Source organism: Panicum virgatum, chromosome 5N, assembly GCF_016808335.1.
Source record: "Panicum virgatum strain AP13 chromosome 5N, P.virgatum_v5, whole genome shotgun sequence".
In the NCBI taxonomy this organism is placed as follows: Eukaryota; Viridiplantae; Streptophyta; class Magnoliopsida; order Poales; family Poaceae; genus Panicum; species Panicum virgatum.
Window position 1 is genome coordinate 52,903,961 of NC_053149.1, and position 20,265 is coordinate 52,924,225.

The 20,265-nt window shown below is 48.0% G+C and overlaps 4 protein-coding genes across 5 annotated transcripts; 3 read left to right on the plus strand and 1 right to left on the minus strand.

The window, feature by feature from the left end:
• Positions 1–3,327: 3,327 nt before the first annotated feature.
• On the plus strand, positions 3,328–7,431 carry LOC120675390 (translation initiation factor IF-2-like). The gene is made up of 4 exons (XM_039956601.1): positions 3,328–3,603; positions 3,865–4,397; positions 4,483–4,590; positions 6,965–7,431. Exons 1-3 carry the CDS (start codon positions 3,417–3,419, stop codon positions 4,582–4,584), a joined length of 822 nt encoding a protein of 273 aa, XP_039812535.1. The 5' UTR covers positions 3,328–3,416; the 3' UTR covers positions 4,585–4,590; positions 6,965–7,431.
• Positions 7,432–8,047: 616 nt separating this feature from the next.
• LOC120675424 lies at positions 8,048–9,272 on the minus strand. Its single transcript, XM_039956645.1, has 2 exons — positions 8,952–9,272; positions 8,048–8,596 (listed from the first exon to the last, which is right to left on the minus strand). The coding sequence occupies exons 1-2, from the start codon at positions 9,035–9,037 to the stop codon at positions 8,323–8,325; spliced, it is 360 nt and encodes a 119-aa protein (XP_039812579.1). The 5' UTR covers positions 9,038–9,272; the 3' UTR covers positions 8,048–8,322.
• A 780-nt stretch (positions 9,273–10,052) lies between these two features.
• On the plus strand, positions 10,053–11,657 carry LOC120675400 (bidirectional sugar transporter SWEET2b-like). 2 transcript variants are annotated; one of them, XM_039956616.1, is made up of 6 exons: positions 10,053–10,371; positions 10,476–10,512; positions 10,625–10,846; positions 10,937–11,102; positions 11,228–11,347; positions 11,445–11,657. In XM_039956616.1, exons 1-6 carry the CDS (start codon positions 10,326–10,328, stop codon positions 11,550–11,552), a joined length of 699 nt encoding a protein of 232 aa, XP_039812550.1. In that variant the 5' UTR covers positions 10,053–10,325; the 3' UTR covers positions 11,553–11,657. The 2 variants fall into 2 exon arrangements, with proteins under 2 accessions (XP_039812550.1, XP_039812551.1); XM_039956617.1 differs by having other exon boundaries at positions 10,073–10,371; positions 10,625–10,847; positions 10,944–11,102.
• Positions 11,658–14,144: 2,487 nt separating this feature from the next.
• On the plus strand, positions 14,145–19,506 carry LOC120675421. Its single transcript, XM_039956642.1, has 2 exons — positions 14,145–15,041; positions 15,617–19,506. Exons 1-2 carry the CDS (start codon positions 14,609–14,611, stop codon positions 15,646–15,648), a joined length of 465 nt encoding a protein of 154 aa, XP_039812576.1. The 5' UTR covers positions 14,145–14,608; the 3' UTR covers positions 15,649–19,506.
• The last annotated feature ends 759 nt before the right edge of the window (positions 19,507–20,265 follow it).

A 20,265-nucleotide genomic window follows, 5' to 3' on the forward strand; every position in this document is an offset into this window, starting at 1 on the left:
TGCAGCCAACATCGATGGCTATAAATTAGCGAAGAGGGTTGCAAAGCGAGCTGTGAGTGTAGTAAAGGGTAAGGCGTATGATGACCTGTATCAGCGGCTAGCCACGAAAGAAGGGGAAAAGGATATTTATAGGATGGATAGGATCCGCGAGCGGAAGACAAGAGACATGAACCAAATCAAATGCATTAAGGATGTGACAGACCGACTGCTAGTGAAAGATGAGGAGATCATGGATAGATGGAGAGAGAGAGTACTTCGACAAGTTGTTTAATGGGGAGAGTGAGAGCCCTACCCTTGAGTTAGATGACTCTTTTGACGATACTAATAGACGTTTTGTGAGGAGAATTCAGGAGGTAGAGATCGGGGAGGCTTTGAAGAGGATGAAGAGAGGTAAAGCGATGGACCCTGATGGTATTCACATTGAGGTGTGAAGATGACTAGGAGATAGAGCAATAGTATGGTTAACTAAGCTTTTTAATCTCATTTTTCGGTCAAACAAGATGCCGGAAGAATGGAGGAGAATTATATTAGTACCTATCTTCAAAAACAAGGGCGATGTTCAAAGTTGTACTAACTATCGTGGGATTAAGCTGATGAGCCATACGATGAAGCTTTGGGAAAGGGTTATCGAGCATCGCCTAAGAAGAGTGACAAGTGTGATCCAAAACTAATTTGGATTCATGCCTGGAAGGTCAACCATAGAGGCGATTTTCTTAATACGACTGTCGGTACCCTGCAACTGGGGTACCCACTCCTATTGTGCCAAGACTCGCGTAGTTATCCGTAACTACGCCCTAAGGAGCTGAGCAGCCGGACCCCTGGGGTCCGACTCCATCTCACCGGACCAACGGTCCCGGACCCGCTTCCCACTCGGGGACGGGTCCGGTGTCACCACGTGTCCCAGAGGTGGAAATACTCAGTACATATGGCCGCGGACCCGGACCCCCACACGTGGGTCCGGGACCTCCACGTGCCATCCGGACTCCCGCAGATGGGTCCGGGACCTCCACGTACCTATCCGGACCCCCGTGAGCTCTCGGCTCAGCTAGTTGCTCGGGAGGGGTCCGGAGCCGCCACGTGTCACGCAGACGCGGGCCACGCAGACGCGGGCGCAAGCCTTCAGCTGGAAGCTCCCTCACCCACCCGCATTAAGTGCGAGTGGTTGAGGCGTGCTCTGCTGCCGCTGGGCACGGGGCAGCTTTTGTCAGTCCACATTATGGATCGCCAGTTACCGATGTGGCTCGTCAGTTACCAAGGCAAGCATTAAAGACTCAGCGCCGCGAGCATGGACGACGAGTCATGATGAATAGCTACTGACTGGAGCAACAGTACACGCTGCTATAGTGGACTGAGTCAGTAGTTCGGCGCTTCATCATGATCTCGACGCGCGGCTGCAGAGGCTAGACTCTACTATGACAGGACAGCTCAAGACCATCCCTGGTCAGAAGCTACGCACGGAAGCCGACGACAAGATCTCCGGATCTGAGGCATTGAAGGCTAAAGTGTAGTTTATAATACATCGCCGGGTCCACATGTCGGGGCCCCGCTCAGTGTACGTGCTCTCTTTGGACATATAAAAGGGAGAGCACGCCCTCCTTCTAGTAGAGGGAGATCTCTCGAACAAGCTCTCCGGACACACAGGCTCTCAAATCCTCTCTCACTCTCGTGGGAAGGCAATACAACACACAGTGGACGTAGGGTATTACGCTCCGGCGGCCCGAACCACTCTAAATCTTGTTGTGTTCATCGTGCTCTTGAGCAAGATCCATCTGGGACTAGCTAACCTCCGAGTACACACCCTCTGGGCTAGGGCATGTGCCTTCCGCCACCCGGCCGTGGTTTGCTGCACCACGACAACGACAATTGATGGAGAGATATAGGGAGCAAAAAAAGGACTTGCACATGGTCTTCATTGACCTTGAGAAGTCATATGACAAAGTACCGAGAAATATCATGTGGTGGGATTTGGAGAAGTACAAAGTCCCAACTAAGTACATTACCCTCATTAAGGATATGTACAAGGATGCGACGACGTTTGTCCGGACATGTGATGGCAACACCACTGACTTTTCTATTAACATAGGCCTACACCAGGGGTCAGCATTGAGCCCTTATTTATTTGCTTTAGTGATGGATGAGGTCACAAGGGATATACAAGGTGAGATCCCTTGGTGTATGCTATTTGTTGATGATGTGATGCTAGTTGACGAGAGTATGGCAGGGGTTAATAGGAAGTTAGAGCTGTGGAGACGCACGTTAGAGTCGAAAGGGTTCAGACTTAGTTGGACCAAGACCGAGTACATGATGTGCGATTTCAGCGCGACTAGGCATGAGGGGGGAGACGTTAGTCTAGATGGGCAAGTGGTGGTCCAGAAGGATAATTTTTGGTATTTAGGATCGGTGCTACAAAAGAATGGCGACATTGATGAAGATGTTAGGCATAGAATTTCAGCTGGCTGGTTGAAATGGCGGCAAGCTTCTGGCATCCTTTGTGACAAGAGGGTGCCACAAAAGCTAAAAGGCAAATTCTATAGGACAGCAATTCGTCCGGCGATGTTATACGGTGCTGAATGTTGGCCTATAAAAAGGCGACATGTCCAGCAACTGAGTGTAGCAAAGATGCAGATGTTGCGGTGGTTTTGCGGGCACACAAGGAGGGATAGAGTCTGAAACAAAGTTATTCGGGATAGGGTCGGGGTGACACCAATTGAGGAGAAACTTATCCAGCATCGGCTGAGATGGTTTGGACATGTCCAACGAAGGCCTCCTGAGGCGCCGATGCGTAATGGGGTTCTTGAGCGGGTCGATAATATAAAGAGGGGTAGAGGTAGACCTAAACTGACGTGGGATGAGTCGGTTAAGAGAGACCTTAAGGATTGAAATATCTCTAAAGGGATAGCTTTGGATAGGAGCGTTTGGAGACTAGCTATTAATGTGACTGAACTTTGAACTTATTTCTTTCGGGTTTCATCTCTAGTCTACCCCAACTTGCTTGGGAAAAAAGGCTATGTTGTTGTTGTATCTATTTGATGTCATAAATTTTTGTATTTCTTCCTATAATTTTGGTCAAACTTTGAGATGATTTAATTTTCTAAAATTTTTAGAATGACTTGTAATTTGAAACGGTGGGAGTACGTCATACGAGTTACTAGTTTTCTTCTTATTATAAAAGATGGTAATTTTTTTGAACTCTTGTTCCAACGCAGTAAATGTGCCCTAGGAGGCTGCGTATCTGGGTAAACCTAACAAATTTGAGCCGATCCCCCCCCCCCCCCCCCCCCCCCCCCACACACACATCAAAACAAATCGCTCCCCACTTCTTCCTCTTTTCCTCCCAATCGCTCTGCACCCGCAGCCCCCCTCCCTCCCCCCCTCCGCGCCGCGCCGCCCCTCTCGAATCGAAATCCCCCTCCGCCATGCCGAAGGGCGCCAAGAAGCGCGCCAAGCTCAAGAAGCAGCAGCAGCAGGGCCACCCCGACGATGGCGGCAATACCACCAGCGCCAACAACGGCCACGGGAACGGCAGCGACGACAGCAACAACAACGCCTCCAGCCGCCTCGACGGCGACCACCACCTGCGGATCCCACCCAAGGTTTCCCGCGGTACGCCCCCCCCCCCCCCCCCCGCGTCTTTTAAGCCGGGGCAGATACGCGCGCGCCCCCGCTTTACGGCACCGGCGCGGTGGGGAATCGCCTTTTCGCGTGCGGCGAGGGTGGCATTCGCTGGCGCCGCTGGCACCCCCACCGCCACCCCGTTCCCACCGGCCGCCGCCTTTACGGGCTGTTCGCGCCTTTCCCTGCTCCCTTCCTTGCGCTATATGTACGATGGATTCTGACTCCGTGTTTGCGTGTGGGCTGGCGCAGTGGATGCGAGCGAGGACTCGATGGAGAGCTCCGAGGAGATGGTGACGCCCAGGGCCGCCGCGTCGGAGGCGGACGAGGAGGAGAGGAAGGCCGCCGCGGCCGAGGTCGAGGTGCCCGTGGAGCGCGCCGTCGAGGCCGGGGAGGAGGTTATGGTGGACGCGTTGCCGCCGGAAACGGCTGGGCAGGAACGCGGGGGTGAGGTGGATGCGGCGGTGCAGGAACCGGAGGTGAAGGATGTGGTGGTGGCCGAGGAATCCGTGGTGCAGGAGCCAGAGGCACATGAGGTGGAGGTACCAGAGGTGAAGAGGGAGGTGGCCATGGTGCATCCGGTGCAGGAACCTGAGCCAAAGGTTGATGAAGTGGTGGTGCTCGAGGAGACGAGCCTGGCACCTGAGGTACAGGAACCAGAGGTGAAGAGTGATGGTGCCAATGTTGTGGTGCAGGAACCAGAAACTAAGGGTGGCAATGTGGTAGCCAAGGACTCCACTGAGGTATCGAGACCTCGGGAGGCTGTTGATGTGCATACTACAGAGGTAAATGATTTATGTGCTTTTAGTTCGGTTATCCCCTAAGCTTTGAAGCTGTGAGTTCTGATTTGGTGGGTAGTGTTTGCTGTAGGTGGTACGTGGACCTGTAGTGGCAGTGGCTGCTTCTGGGCACCGGGCAACATGGTGGAATTGCTGTGGGCTTTTTGATGTATTTTCTGGTTCTGGGAGATAGATGAAGGTGAGATGGTTCTCTTTCTCATGATTGTGTTTTGCTTTAATAATGCTATGGTAAATCTGAATGGCATCGAATTTCAATGTCTATGCATTCTGTATTCATTATCAATGAAAGTGGTGTTGGTGAAGTATGGCGCTGAGTTTACCGGTTAAGCATTCGTAACATGAGGTGCATATCTTAGTTCATTGCATAGCTTAATTGGTGAGATCATCTGCATGCTGTTTGACATCACTGTAAGTTAGATGGAAATAAAATTTAACCTGCACTTCTTCGGAAAAAGTCTATATCACCCCCTCAACTATGGGGGTTGGACTACATAACCCCCCAACCTATGAAGCGGTCTATATCACCCTCTGAACTTTTCAAAACCGGTCAAATTACCCCCTAAAGCAGTTTCGAAAAAGCATAGTAAATCACAGAAAAATCATAAAATGAAAAATTCAATTGTGTTGGACTCCAAATGAGTAGATCTACACAGTGAATATATAATATGGTATGCTTTAGTACATTTTTTTACAGCTATGAAGAAAAGCATAGATCTAAAGCTACGGCAAAAAAATATACTAAAGCATACCATATTATATGTTAACTGTGTAGATCTACTCATTACGAGTCTAACACAATTGGATTTTCTATTTTCTGATTTTTCTGTGATTTACTATGATTTTTGAAAGCTGCTTTAGGGGATAATTTGACTGGTTTTGGAAAATTCAGGGGATGATATAGACTTGAGATGTCAAACCATCCGTTCTTTATATGCATGTAGTGATATCTTTGGGAAATAATCTGTTGGGAATCTAGAAGTTCAAGTCTTGCCTGTTTTTTGTTTTTTCGTGAAAGGTGTTTTCTTAATGGTGATGAACTGCCGAGGAAAGTAAAGTATCTGACCTTGCTGACAGTAGCAATCAAGGAAAGTTGACAACACACCATTTATTTGACTTGAGTACAATATCCATGTTATAGCACCAAATTTACACCCTACAAGAGGATAGTCATATTTTGTGCATGAAAATGATTTTCCAAGTCTTGTATGTTTCTTCGACTTGTTTATTTTCTGTTAGTTTAGTAAAAACAGACATGTGCATCCCCAAACAGGTGGAGATTGTTTCTTTTAAGTCTGTAGTTGGTACTGTACATGACACATGACATGACAGCAATTTTACTCTGGACTTAATGTAAAGGATACCTACCAAACTACCTTTCTGTAATATGGCACCTGCTACATGATAACTGCAATTGTGGTTCTCATAAATCATAATGCTTGGCTGATTTCCTCTGAGGCCTGAACCTGTTCATGTTGCATTCTATATATTTTACTATATTAACTGAATGTTCAGAATGCATTATATATTTTACTGCCGGTCCTGGTCAAATATGATTTTGTTATTGAGCTGGTGTGTTTTAAGCAGCTCTGCTGTTTCTTACACATTACAAAAAATAATGAATAATGGCTAAACATTAGGATATTTATTTTTCCTCGTTGTGAGGATGTTCAGAATGCATTATATGTTTTACTGCCAGTCCTGGGAAAATATGATTTTGTTATTGAGCTGCTGTGTTTTAAGCAACTCTGCTGTTTCTTACACATTACGAAATCATGAATAATGGCTAAACATTAGGCAATTTATTTTTCCTCGTTGTAAGGATGTTCAGAATGCGTTATATATTTTACTGCTAGTCCTGGGCAAATATGATTTTGTTATTATTGAGCTGGTGTGTTTTAAGCAGCTTTGCTGTTTTCATGTACATTACAAAATAATGAATAATGGCTAAACATTAGGCAATTTATTTTTCCTCATTGTGAGGATGAAATGGAAGATATGTTTGTCGTTTGTCATACTACTAGTATCTAACATTGATTAAAATAGCGGGCTATAGCGGCGATATAGCGCCGCTATAGCGTTTCAGAGAAGCTCCCGCTACGATAAAGCTCTTTCTTCCGCTAGAGAAGCTAAGCTCGCTATTGCAGCAATTAGCGCCGCTAAACGCTGTAGCGGCGGAAGCGATAGCGCCGCTAATGCATGCTGGGCTATGTGGCACGCGCGTGTGCACTGGCGCTCGGCGGCAGCATCGGCAGCTAGCCGGGCTAGTAATCCCCTCGCGCGCATGCGGGCCTAGGGAAGCAAAATCAGAGCATTCGGCCTGTTGCCTTGGGCCAGGTGCCGAGTTACAAATGGCCCACGTAGATGCATGTGCTCAGCTGCTTGTGCATGATATGTGCTTTTCTAAAGTTCGCTAAACTAATTAGCGGCGCTATTAGCTCGCTATAGCGGCTCTTAGCGGCTGGAGGAGATGACCGCTAAATGCTTTAGCCCGCGATTTAAAACATTGGTATCTAAGTATTTGCTTTAACACTCTTTTTCTCTCCTGGATACAGGGTTTGAGCTTGGAAGTCGAGAAGACAGAAAATGCGACATTGTTCGGTTCAAAGCTTATGGCCAGTTGTAACTAGATTTGGTTGAATAGTCACATGAATGATGAAGCACAAGGATTCCGAATAACATCGAGCTGATGTTTCTACTTCACCACATCCCCTTCTTTCCGTGTCTGTGCAAAGTTACACCCTCCTGGTTGTGGTTAATATTCTTGATTTCCTGGGCATCCCGAGGTCCTCTTCCCCGCCTTGTCTAGTGTCGTCTAGGTCCTGGTCTTGTAGCATAAGAGTTGGAGCAAAGAAATTTTGCTGTTTCTGCTTTTATACCTATTGTCCTGGGGGCACCATCCGCCATGCCCCTTCCTCTCATGGTTGTCACTTGTAAGGAGTATATTTGTTCGAACAATTTGAGATGTTCTTTGCAGAGCCCACTCCTGAATGTCAGCCAGGCTGCCTGTTATTTTACGGAATTACTTTGTCAGTTCGGAAACTGAGCTGAACCGCTTTCCGTGACAGAGGAAACGGAACAGAGTTTATGTTTGGCTTTTCTTTTTGATAAGTGGAACAAGAGATTTGCCGACTGAGTGATTGAGGAGGAACAGTTTTTTTAAGAACTACGAAAAGGAAAAGATGAACGGCATATCCCCGTCTCAGATATTCCCCCCCTCCTCTGGGGGTCGCTTTTAAGGAGCTGACGCGGCACGGCACCAACGCCGGCTGCAGCTTGCCTGTCTCTTTTTTTTTATCCCCATCTGTATCTCCTAACATGTGGAAGTCATCTATTGGTCAGGGGGCTGGGTCTTCTTTTCTATTTTACCGTCAACACGATAACAGCCCATTGGTATCCTTTCTCTGTGTCAACAGCTGAGTGTTGATCCTGAAAAAAATTTGATGATCAGTAGCAGGTGGCGTGATGATGCTTTGTACTTGTTGAAGTAATGGCATGTAGATGATCTACATCTATTGCAATTGGCGCGTGATGATGCTTTTTTTCTCTCCATTAATTCTGGCAACTGCTGTTTGGCGCTTTAAAAAAAAAGGAAAACGTGCAGGGGCCACGAACGAAATGGTTACGGGAAAATAACAAGGGCTAATTGGATGAATGCCATTACAATTTCATAAGTTTACTGTTTTGCCATTACAATTCACCTATTTGGAGATATGCCATTACAATTCTTCGTCTACCTGATGCTTGCCATTTTCTACGTCTCCGACGACCTCAGGTCCACATGCAGACATCAATATTACTGTATAGACCAAAATACCCATGCTACTATCCTCCCTCTACACTCATTGACATATGGCCCCACATGTCATCCCCTTCTTCCATCCTTTCTCCCCCTCTCCTCCTCTTTTCTTCTTCATCTCCGGGTCGCGACGGCGGTGGGGGACGAGGAAGGCACCCCCTGTGCCAGCGGCTTTGGCTTTGGAGTGTAAGCTCGCGGCTTGGGCTCGAGCGATGTCGAGGCCAGGAACGCAGCCAGGCGGGAGCTGTCAGTGGCGACGGTCGGTGCAGCGTCGTCCTTGCTCGATCTCGAGGCCGGTGTGGCCGGCGGCTTCCTGCTGCCGCTAACATTGCTGCCGCCGGTGATGATATTGGGGTGCGGGAGGCAATCTGACCTGGGCCTCTGGAATCTACAACAAAAATCATCAATCAAACGCAAGTCGAGCTGGCGACTGGATTGGGCAAGAACATGGTCGAACACTTCGAACAGGGGACTAAAGGAAGGGCAAATTCTCGTATTTGTGCCAGAGTTCGGAACCAAAAAAATCACCACGCTCACAAAATTGCAAAAAAAAAACTTCAGACTAAACAGGCCATTCAGAGATTTGTGCAGAGGAATCAGCACAGAACACGAGCAGAAATTCAGAACGAAAAGCTGCAATATATGAGAACGGAATCTCAAGAAAGAACACAAAGGGAGAACCAAGAATGCAGAACGAAGCGCTGCTGCGGCAGCGACAGGTGAGAATTGGGGGATCCGCGTACCTCGTCATGTCCGATGCCGGCGTGGGCTTTGACGGGCTGGACAACGCCACGTCCCAAGCAACCACAACGTCTACGGAGCCACACATCGAATCGGTGTCCTCCGCTCCTGGTTCTACAATCGTGCGTCTGCAGCCAGCGGGAGGAGGAGAAAAAGGCACCCGACCGGCAAGGGGAGGTGGCGGGGATGGGGAGCCAGCCCGCCGGTGCTAGTGCTTGACAACGACGGTCGGCGGGTGATGCGGCCGGCAGCAACGCTGCGGCCCTGCTGTGGGTGACGCGGCCAGCGGCAACCGCGGCGGCGCTGGAGAGAAGAGAGGGTGGTCGGAGAAGAGAGGAAGGAGGGAGAAGATGAGGTGGGGCCCACATGTCATGGAGTGTAGAGGAGAGAAGTCGCAGGGGCAGTTTGGACCATATGGAAATACAAAAGTCTGCCAGTGGACCTAAAAGCTACAAAATGGCACATTTCAAGCTAAAAATAAATTGTAATGGCATATAACTAAATAGATGAATTGTAATGACAGATCGCTGAACTTAAAAAATTGTAATGTTATGAATCCAATTAATCCAAATAACAAAGGGTTGGAAGCAGGAGACATGGACGGAGACACGTAAAAGAGACAGGCAAGTTGCGCCCACCAACGCCACAATAGCGCGCCCCGGCCGCTGAGCGTTTGTGGCCGCGCAGGGCGTCTGCATCCGCGAGCGGGGAGAAGGGTGGGCGCGCTCGATTGTGGTGTGGCCACCCAGCCTTTGCGGGGGGCGGCTCACGGCCACGAGCTCGTCGTAAAGCGACCTGGCCGATCCCCGTCCACCACGTGCACTTTGAACGTCGGGGAGGAAGAAGACGAGGAATATCCCCATCTCACAAAAAGACAGCGGGCTGCTCATGTTTTCTTTCCCAATTTTTTGTGAAGTGATTAATCCACGGGTGAATTGTTTCCCTGCCAGAGAAATACTCTACTCTGTACTCTGCACTTTTGCCAGCCACCCAGTGACCAGCAGTTGCAGCTTGTGTGGAAAAAAAAACACTGGCCGTGCGGTATACATGAAGCAACCTGGCATGATAATCATGAGGTTTTCTTGTTGAGATTCACGAGATATGAATATGATTGTGGGTTCCTGGAGCAGAGCAAGGGAGGGAGATACTTGAACGAGTCACCACAAGGACAGAGAGGGATATTGGCAGGACACCGGCAGCAGTAGGCTTACGTTGTGATCACTGATTTAAACCCGACAATTCAACGGGTGGTTGTAGTGTTGTTGTTGGTGGCGCGCGCCGGCTCCGGGCTCCGACCTAGGAGTATATCAGAGCCGCAGATTTTTGGCACGAGGAGAGCCGAGCTGGTGGGAAAAAGCAGACGGAGGGAGGCATTCATGAGCTCGCTGTACGATGTTTCCTGCTTCGCCGCCGGCCTTGCTGGTCATCTCCTCTCCTCCTCCTTCCTCGCCTCTCTGCTTCCGAAAATTCTCAATTGTTTTGGAGAGTGGGTAGCTGAGGTTGTTCGATTCCGGTCGCCATTGCAGGCAACATCTTCGCGCTCGCCCTCTTCCTGTCGCCGGTGTAAGCTACCCACCACACTGAGCTTGTTTGGTTCCTCTCTGTGTTTCCCCTCTTCTGCTGCTTTCCTTCCCTGGCCTGATCGTGGCGTCGCTGTTCTCCTGTGGCGTGCCAGGCCGACGTTCAAGAGGGTGGTGAAGGCCAAGTCGACGGAGCGCTTCGATGGGCTGCCCTACCTGCTCTCCCTCCTCAACTGCTGCATCTGCCTCTGGTACGGCCTCCCCTGGGTCTCCGACGGCGGCAGGGCCCTCGTCGCCACCGTCAACGGCACCGGCGCGCTGTTCCAGCTCGCCTACATTTCGCTCTTCGTCTTCTACGCCGACAGCCGCAGGACACGGGTAAGTAAAATGGGCTCAACAACTCTGCCTTTGAAAGCTGTCTATTTCCTTCTCCATTTTCCACAAGAGATGACCTGTTCCCCGCCCCTCCCACAGCTGAAGATCGTGGGGCTCCTGGTGCTCGAAGCCTTCGTGTTCGCGGTCATCGCGCACGCGAGCATCGCCTTCCTCGACCAGCCGGCCCGGCAGCTGTTCGTCGGCATTGTGAGCATGGCGTCTCTGATCTCCATGTTTGCCTCCCCACTTGCCGTCATGGTACTGTCTCCTAAGCTGAGCGCTCGATTCGTCTCTTCCTCATTTAACTCCCTGCTGCTCGACGAAACCAAAGTGTCATCACCTCATCATCACTCTCACGGATTTTGGGTCCTGTGGTTGTTCAGGGTTTGGTGATCCGGACCGAGTGCGTGGAGTTCATGCCCTTCTACCTGTCCCTCTCCACCTTCCTGATGAGCGCCTCCTTCGCAATGTACGGGCTTCTGCTGCGCGATTTCTTCATATATGCGAGTGCTCGATCCTCGTTTCAGCTCACGCTTCTGACGACAGTATATATATTGTTTACGGATTTGACCAAATTTTGAGTTTTGATTTTGATTTCAGCTCCCCAATGTCATCGGAGTTATCCTGGGAGCAATGCAGCTGGTGCTGGACGCTTACTACAGCAGGAAATGGAAGGGCGGCGAACCGTCTGCACCGTTGCTCGCCTGATCAAAACCGAATTGATCAGTCAGCTGGTTGTGCCGGCGCTGGGTGTTTCTAAGGGGAGTTGAGGATGCTACTACTAGCAGTCTATACGTTGTTTTGTCCTTGTCAGTGCGCTGTACAGGTTGTTTGTGACGGAACCGCCAAATTAAAACTCTAATTAAGCGTAATGGCCGTCATTTGAACACATCGGGCGTATTAGCTTAACGGCTTAATTTGGCGATCCTTTCGCAACCCACGTCCCGATCGAAACAACACCGGAAGTCCCACACGAAGGAGGGCGCAGAAGGTACAAGCACAACATAATACTTAAAAAATATAAACACCATATGAGTACAAAACATTAGGTTTCACAACCCGAGTTCACATATACGAATAATTTACAAGATTTGCATAATTTACAAACTTTACATCCGATGCCCGAAAGTTTTACTAGACCATATCCTACAACTACACTAGCATGCATAAGTCCTGATTAACCAGGACTTGTTAGTCACAAAAATTTAGGAGCTGCACACTCTGCCCTAAAGTGTGCAACCAACCACTCCCTAACCTAGGGGTCTCAGTCTCGCTCCACCACCTCCCACACCTCTGCATCCCGGCGGATGAACTTGATACAGCAGGGGTAAAAGACAACTTCTGTCTGTCCTGAAAATAATGGTGGCAACAAACCCTGAGTATACTAATACTCAGCAAGGCTTACCCGACTATTGCGGAAAAACGCAACTACAAGTGAGTCCTTATTCCCAAGTTTTAGCTTCAATATAGAGTAATCAATTTACTAAGCTCCAATGTTTTGCAAATCTACAACAATCATGGTGAGCAAACCATTAATTTTGATAATAGTAGTCCACATCTCATCTCAATTTATTCCAATTTCCTTGCTACGATGTGACCAAGAGATCAGGGCCCTCATGACCGCGAGACACAGCGAATCGATCCGATTTAACCTTGCAAGGTGAACCTAACCAACACGGCACGCAAAAGCCCCGTCGGACCCCACGCACCAACCTTTCCCCTCCCCGCCTCGAACTACAGAACCGCCCCACCTACATATAGTCAGTCGAGCTCAACGTGAGACCACCAAAAGTAAACATATGCATCCCATTTCTCCGTGACTACTCGACTCGCCCTAAGGGGTGGTGATGAAGTTCTGTACTTTCGAAGCGAGGCAGTACTCGGCTTGCCGGTTTCGACTACCTCCTACTCCCGGCATGCGGTTAGTACAATTCAATCTCCGATCAGCACAGCCAACAACGGAACGGTCCTTAATCAACACAGATGGGGCTATACCTTCTCCCATCTGGTCTCCCATCCCTTACCTTCCATCTCGAATATAATAAAGCACATACTGTAATATAAGGGCATCCTATATCTCGCGAGTGATAGAATTATCACTCGACTTCTATCGAGCCCTATTAAGCATAGCTGTGCTAACGACCTATTCATACTAGTATGAGGCCCAAGAAAAACTAGGAATCATGCAACTAAGGTTTCAACCAATTCCTAAACCTAATGCACAAATATTAGAGACATATATAGATGACATAATTTAAAATATTAGGATGTGCACCGGGGCTTGCCTTGAGTCTGCGGCTCAGTGCTAGGGTGAGATGGGCCTTAGACTTGCTCCCCACGATCCTCCAGCTGCGGGGCTTGCCCCTACGGCTCCTGTGGCTCCGCAACCACCTCGTATACGACTCCTTCAGCGGCGGCGTCTATACGTATGCATATGATATGAGAATGTATGCAATATAATTTGAAACTTTGAAATAAACCCTAACCGATTACAAATACTACTAACCACACAACCCGACGTTCATAACTCTGCAAAACCGGAATATCCGGATTTAAATCCGGAATATCCGGATTCCCAAATCCGGAGTTTCCGAGGCTATACCCGGAGTTTCGCCCGGAGTGTCAAAAACCCGGAGTATCCGGGCTTATACCCGGAGTCTCCGGACCCGACAGTATTTTTCGCCCCAAAAACTGAAATCTTGATTTCTAGCAAAACCAACCCACAAAAATCGAAACCCTCCTAGACCCTAGTAGAATGATTCATAAGAAGATGACTAACCGGAGGAAATCGATTTAAACCCCATAGAACAAGTGACTTGCCAAACCCTAGCTTATTTACCTTGGGGCGAGCTCTTCCTTGCACCAAGAGCTTGAACTCAAGCCGCCTAGGGAAGGAGCACGCGGGAGAGATGATCCACCACCCAACTGAAGCTCCCGTGGGCCTTGGATCAAGGGTAGAGGGAGGGTTTTGGGTCGTTTGGGGTGAGAGAGAGCACGAGAGAGAGTGAGAGAACACGGGAGAGAGTGAGAGAGAGCACGGGAGAAAGTGAATAATGTTTTATAACGTTTGGGAACAGCAAAAGGACCAAAACATGAGATATAAAGTTCCAGGTCCGGAGTATCCGGAAGAATATCCGGAGTATCCGGGTAATTCCGGATTCATACCCGGAGTATCCGGGTTCCGCTGGCTCCAGGATTTGAAATTGAGTTTTGAGTCGATTTGTGACTCGACTTGTAACCGAGAGAATTTGGTCACTAGTTAGCTAGTTAAACCCAAATTTAAAACTTGGGTGTTACATTGTTGGCCTTGTGTCCGTTGTCTCTCCTCACGTATCTGTAGTTGGAGAGCAGGGTGTTAGCGCGCGTACCACCAATGAAGACAAAGCTGTCGCTGTTGGGCCTCACAGGAGCACTCGTGAGCGTCGGCCCAACAATTGTGTCGAGGTAGCAGACTGGGACAACTAATAGCGTGTAGTGTGTGCGTGTGATCCGGCTGCGTCCAGCGATAAGAAGTGAACGGAGAGGAGACTCATGCAGATATGAACAAACCTAAATCCTGAATGAGCAAGCTGCCCTCGTCGGGTCAGCCGCCACAACCTTCTTCTCCTACCTCCTGATCCCATTCCTGCTAGCCTTCCCCAATTACCTACTCTCTTGCTAACACCTGGTATCGAAGCCACATCTTGGTGCTTCCCTCTCTGCTCGATCTGGATTCTTCCTCTACCCACGATCATTTCACTCGTCTCCAGCGCCGTCTCGGAGCCATGAATCCTGACATCAAGCTTGTGCTGGACACCATGTCCAAGCACTTCGAGGATCAGGACGCTCGTTGGGAGAAGCGCTTCGCCGAGCACGACGAGAAGTGGGAGCGCAAGTTCCTGGAGACCGATACGGCTCAGGACGTGCGTGCCTCTCAGATCGAGCGCGCGGCGGACGCGCTCGAGCAGTGGCAGCCCGAGATCGAGGGATCCGTCGATGATCTGCGTTTGGAGGTGAAGAAGCTCAACAAGTACTATGAACGCGCCACCATCGATCACCCGGTGGAGGCGCCGCTTCTCCCAACCACTCCTCTGCTTCCGGCCAGGCGCACATCTGCGTCGGCTTCGACCCATTGGCCCAACGGGCACCGCGTCGACACCAATGCACGGGAGGATGGCTTTGGGTCGGTTACGACCATAGTTCATCCCCCGCCCAAGGGTACGTGTGATCGTCCTCCTTCCCGATCCCGTGTTCCTCCTAGTGAGAATCTGTTGCGTGAGACACCCCCTCTCCGTGGTTCGCGGGGAGCCCCGGGTTCCACAGGTCGCATGGCGAAACTGAATTTCCCGTCCTTTGACGGCAATAATCCTAAATTATGGCTCTATCGTTGCAAGAGTTATTTCGAAATGTGTTCCTTAGAGTCCTCAATTTGGATCCCACTGGCGGCCATTCATATGAATGGTCCTGCTGCCAGATGGTTTCAGTCTGTTGAGGAGAAACTCAGATCTGCTTCATGGTCTGAATTTTCTCAATTGCTGTTGGATAGGTTTGGTAGGGAAAAAAAAGAGTTGTTGATCCGTCAGCTTTTCCACATTAGACAGTCAGGTTCAGTAGCTGATTATGTGTCTCAGTTTTCAGAGTTGTTAGATCAGTTAGTTGCTTACGGTCATGTCACTGATCCCATATATTATGCTATGCGTTTCTTGGATGGTCTTCGAGCTGACATCAAAACAACTGTGTCTCTCCATTGCCCTACCACTTTCGATACTACTACTTCGCTTGCGTTGTTGCAGGAGGATGTCTTAGTTGCTGCCAAGGGCTTTGATTCTCGTCGGGAGAGTTTTTCTTCTGTCAAGCCAACAGCCAAAGGGCCTCATCCATTACCTGCTCCTCCTATGGCCTCCAACAAACAAGCACAGCCTATTTTACCAGAAGAAACTCAAACTTTGTGAAGGCAAGTCTCCAGCTGAACGCTGGTCGGCTCTACAGGCATTTCGGCGTGCCAAAGGTCTGTGTGTTCGCTATGCTGACAAGTGGAGTCGAGATCATAAGTGTCCTCCCAGTGTTCAGTTACATGTGCTGCAAGAAATGTTGAAATTATTCAGTTTGGAGGAGTCCACCCAGTTGCCTGTTGATTCTGATCAACAGGATCAGTTATTCATGGCCTTGTCTCAGGCAGCTGTTACCGGCAATGATGGCCCCAAAACACTCAGGCTCAAGGGTTCTCTGCAAGGTCATCCTGTCCTTATACTTGTAGATTCTCGCAACAGCCACACATTTGTCAGTCAGCACTTAGCATTCTCTCATTTGTCAGGCATTCAGTCCCTTCAGTCCAGCATTCAAGTTAAAGTTGCCAATGGCCATATCATATCTTGTGATAGTTGGATTGCTCAGGCTAAGTGGGAGGTTGATGAGTATTTCTTTTCCACTGATATGAGAATTTTACCTCTGCATCATTTTGATGTCATCCTCGGTATGGACTGGTTGGAGGCCCACAGTCCCATGAAAGTTGACTGGAAATCTAAATGGTTGGATGTACCTTACAAAAATTCTACTGCAGTTCTCCAGGGCATTTTGCCTGCTGTTCCTGAGGAAGTAATTGTTCATCTTTGTAGTTTGCCATCACTTGCAGCTACTCCAGCTGTTTCCCTCAGCCCTGAAGTAGAGGCCATTATTCAACAGTTCTCCCAGGTGTTTGAGCCACTCTCCTCATTGCCTCCTGAGAGATCCTGTGACCATGCTATTCTTTTGGTCCCTGGAGCTAAAGTTGTTTCCATCAGACCCTACAGATATCCACCTGCCCTCAAAGATGAAATAGAGAGACAGGTTGCTGATATGCTTGCCAAAGGAATTATTCAACCCAGTCAGAGTTCATTTTCTTCTCCCATCTTATTAGTCAAGAAGAAGAGTGGTGCTCGGAGATTCTACATTGGTTACATATACCTCAATGCTTTAACTCTGAAAAGTAAATTCCCTATCCCAGTTTTTGAAGAGCTTATGGATGAATTGGCTTCTGCCCAATGGTTTTCTACTTTGGACTTGGCCTCTGGTTATCACCAAATTCGCATGAAAAAGGGGATGAGTTCAAGACAGCCTTCCAGACTCACTTTGGCCACTTTGAGTTTAAGGTGGTAGCTTTTGGTCTGTGTGGAGTACCTGGTACATTCCAAGGGGCTATGAATTCTACCATGGCTCCATTACTACGCAAATGTGTTCTAGTATTCTTTGATGACATCCTGGTTTATAGCCCTTCATTTGAGGAACACCTCTGTCACCTCAGACAGGTTCTGCAGCTTTTGGCTAAGGATAAATGGCAAGTCAAACTGTCCAAATGTTCCTTTGCACAGCAACAATTGGCCTATTTTGAACACATCATCAGTGGTCAAGGGGTAGCTACTGACCCAGCAAAAATTTCTGCCATTGTTGATTGGCCAGTGCCTTCTTCTGTCAAAGAACTGAGAAGTTTTCTGGGCTTGGCTGGATATTATAGAAAGTTTGTGAAGCACTTTGCAATAATTGCCAAACCTTTAATATCTCTCTTGAAAAAACAAGTTCTCTTTGTCTGGACTCAGGAACATGATGCAGCCTTCCAGCTCTTGAAACAAGCTTTGGTTTCTGCCCCAGTGCTTGCTATGCCTGACTTTACCAAAACCTTCTGCATTGAGATTGATGCATCTAACAGTGGAGTGGGAGCTGTGCTTCTTCAGCAAGGGCATCCTTTGGTATTCATTAGTAAGCCCCCTGGGACCCAAGACAAGAGGTTTATCAACTTATGAGAAGGAATACTTAGCTATTCTCATAGCTGTGGATAAATGGGGAGCATACCTACAACAGGCTGAATTTGTTATTTATACTGACAAGAAAAGCCTGGTCTTCCTGAATGAATAGAGATTGAATACACCATGCAACAAAAAGTTTTTTACTAAACTAGTAGGTTTCCAGTACAAGATAGTGTACAAACAAGGTTCAGAAAATAGTGTAGCTGATGCCTTGTCCAGAAGAGCCCATTCTAATGGCCATCTGCTGTCTATCTCTTCTTGTTCTCCTACTTGGTTGCAAGAGGTGTTGCAGAGCTATCAAAATGATGAGTTTGCTTCCAGTACTATTGCAAAACTGTCAGTTGACTCAGCTGCTGTTCCAAATTACACCTTGATTGATGGCATTCTCAGATACAAGAACAATATTTGGGTGGGATCTGATCTGGCTCTTCAGCACAAATTGATATCTGCCCTACATAATTCAATAATTGGGGGACATTCTGGTGTGCTTGTCACTTTAAGAAGACTCCAGCAGTATTTTGCATGGTGAGGCATGAATGCTGCAGTACATTCTTTTGTTGCTGGTTGCTCTGTTTGCCTCCAAACCAAACCCGACAGATCCTTATGCTCCAACCACTGCCTGTGCCTGATGGAGCCTGACAAGTCATTTCCCTGGATTTTGTGGAGGGATTACCTAAGTCTAAAGGCATGGATGTCATTCTTGTGGTGGTTAACACCTTCTCTAAATATAGTCATTTCTTAGCTTTGGCTCGCCCTTTCACAGCAGTTTCTGTGGCTCAGCTGTTTATGACCAACATTTATAAGCTGCACGGCATGCCAACAGCACTCATCTCTGATCGGGATCGTATCTTCACTAGTAAGTTGTGGCAAGAGCTTTTCAGACTTGCTGGTGTGGAACTGAAAATGAGTTCGTCCTACCACCCCCAAACGGATGAGCAGACCGAGCATGTCAACCAATGTAGGGAGACATTTCTGAGGTGTTTTGTCCATTCTTGCCCGACTAAGTGGTTCTCTTGGCTCTATTTGGCCAAATTCTGGTACAACACGAGTAGCCATTCGGCCCTGGGTCGCTCTCCCTTTGAGGTATTATACGGACATGCTCCAAGAGTCTTTGGTATTCAACCATCTGATGCTTCTCCTGTATCGGATCTTACTGCTTGGTTGTCAGAGCATGAGCTAATGCAACAACTGATTGTCCAACATCTGCATCACACTCAGCAGCACATGAAGCGCCAATCCGACAAGCACCGATCTGTATGCGTCTGTCGCTGAACGGGCTCATCAGAAGCTGGCTTTCAAGTTTTTCGGTCCCTTCAAGATCGTGGCCAAGATTGGTTCTGTGGCTTACAAGCTCCTACTTCCAGCTTCGGCTGCCATTCACCCTGTCTTTCACGTGTCGCAACTGAAGTGGGCCCCTCCTCCTAATCACCTAGTTCTTGCCCAGGTACCTGATCTGTCTGACCATTTTCAGATTCCTCAGAAAATCTTGCGGAAGGGTCTCGCTGCTATGGGCTCTACTCCTACGCCTGAAGTACTCGTCCAGTGGTTGGGTCTTCCCCCATCGCTCGCCATAGGGAGAACCTGGAAGATCTCCGGCCGCGTTTTCCTCAGGCGCTTGCCTTGGGACTGCAGGCTCTTTTGGGGGGAGCAGTGTTAGCGCGCGTACCACCAATGAAGACGAAGCTGGCGCTGTTGGGCCTCGCAGGAGCACTCGTGAGCGCCGGCCCAACAAGCGTGTCAAAGGATCGGACTGCGCCAAGTAATAGCGTGTAGTGTGTGCGTGTGATCCGGCTTCGTCCGGCGATAAGAAGTGAACAGAGAGGAGACTCATGCATGTATGAACAAACTTGAATCCTGAATGAGCAAGCTGCCCTCATCGGGTCAGCCGCCGCAACCTTCTTCTCCTACCTCCCGATCCCATTCCTGCTAGCCTTCCCAATTCCCTACTCTCTTGCTAACAGGGGGGTGGGGGGGGGGGGGGGGGGGGCAGAAGGGGAAAAAAAAAACATCCATCTGAAATCCCTTCCTCATGAGTATTTGTCTGCAAGATTATTTTTTCACCTGTCGGTATTAGGATTAACTAGCCTATGAACTCTGCTCCCACGTGCTAACTAAAATTAATATAAAAATAAAGCTTATAACTAATAATTATAATTGTCTATCTCACACTCTTTTTTATCTATTAAATATTCTAACACATACTCTGAAATACATATTTATTATTATCTCATTGCAATAGATTTTATTTTACATCACACTTCGATCTGTATTCGATATATATTTAATTGAATGAATTGACATTCTTGTCTCTTCCATCGTACATGAATACATGATGACACATATCATGAGTAGTATTATTTTATAAATAATAACAAAAATAATATATTCATTCTGATGGAAATAATAATTTAGAATTTTAGATTGGTGTATTTAATATTTTATTATAATTATATAATTCAAATGTAGATTTAGGATTACTTTAACTTTTAGTAATGAAATAATTGGATAATTTGTATGCAAATTTAGGTGGTTATTTGTATGTTTTATAATAGCATAGTTGGGTAATTTACACGAAGATTTTAGGATTCCTTTAGGTTTTTTAAAATGGCAGAGGTGGGTAATTTAGATAAAAGTTTAGAGGGTATTTTAGCCTAGTTTCATAA

Bases quoted from the DNA above. Each gene is read 5' to 3' on its own strand.
- LOC120675421 (XM_039956642.1), top strand. From the start codon at position 14,609: ATGAATCCTGACATCAAGCTTGTGCTGGACACCATGTCCAAGCACTTC. The intron at 15,042-15,616 runs GTACGTGTGATC...GCGTTGTTGCAG, and splicing joins AGTTCATCCCCCGCCCAAGG to GAGGATGTCTTAGTTGCTGC.
- LOC120675400 (XM_039956616.1), top strand. From the start codon at position 10,326: ATGAGCTCGCTGTACGATGTTTCCTGCTTCGCCGCCGGCCTTGCTG. The intron at 11,103-11,227 runs GTACTGTCTCCT...GTGGTTGTTCAG, and splicing joins CCTCCCCACTTGCCGTCATG to GGTTTGGTGATCCGGACCGA. The intron at 11,348-11,444 runs GCGAGTGCTCGA...TTTTGATTTCAG, and splicing joins TGCGCGATTTCTTCATATAT to CTCCCCAATGTCATCGGAGT.
- LOC120675424 (XM_039956645.1), bottom strand. From the start codon at position 9,037: ATGTGTGGCTCCGTAGACGTTGTGGTTGCTTGGGACGTGGCGTTGTCC. The intron at 8,597-8,951 runs GTACGCGGATCC...TTTTTGTTGTAG, and splicing joins CCGGCATCGGACATGACGAG to ATTCCAGAGGCCCAGGTCAG.
- LOC120675390 (XM_039956601.1), top strand. From the start codon at position 3,417: ATGCCGAAGGGCGCCAAGAAGCGCGCCAAGCTCAAGAAGCAGCAGCAG. The intron at 3,604-3,864 runs GTACGCCCCCCC...GGGCTGGCGCAG, and splicing joins CCCACCCAAGGTTTCCCGCG to TGGATGCGAGCGAGGACTCG. The intron at 4,398-4,482 runs GTAAATGATTTA...TGTTTGCTGTAG, and splicing joins TTGATGTGCATACTACAGAG to GTGGTACGTGGACCTGTAGT.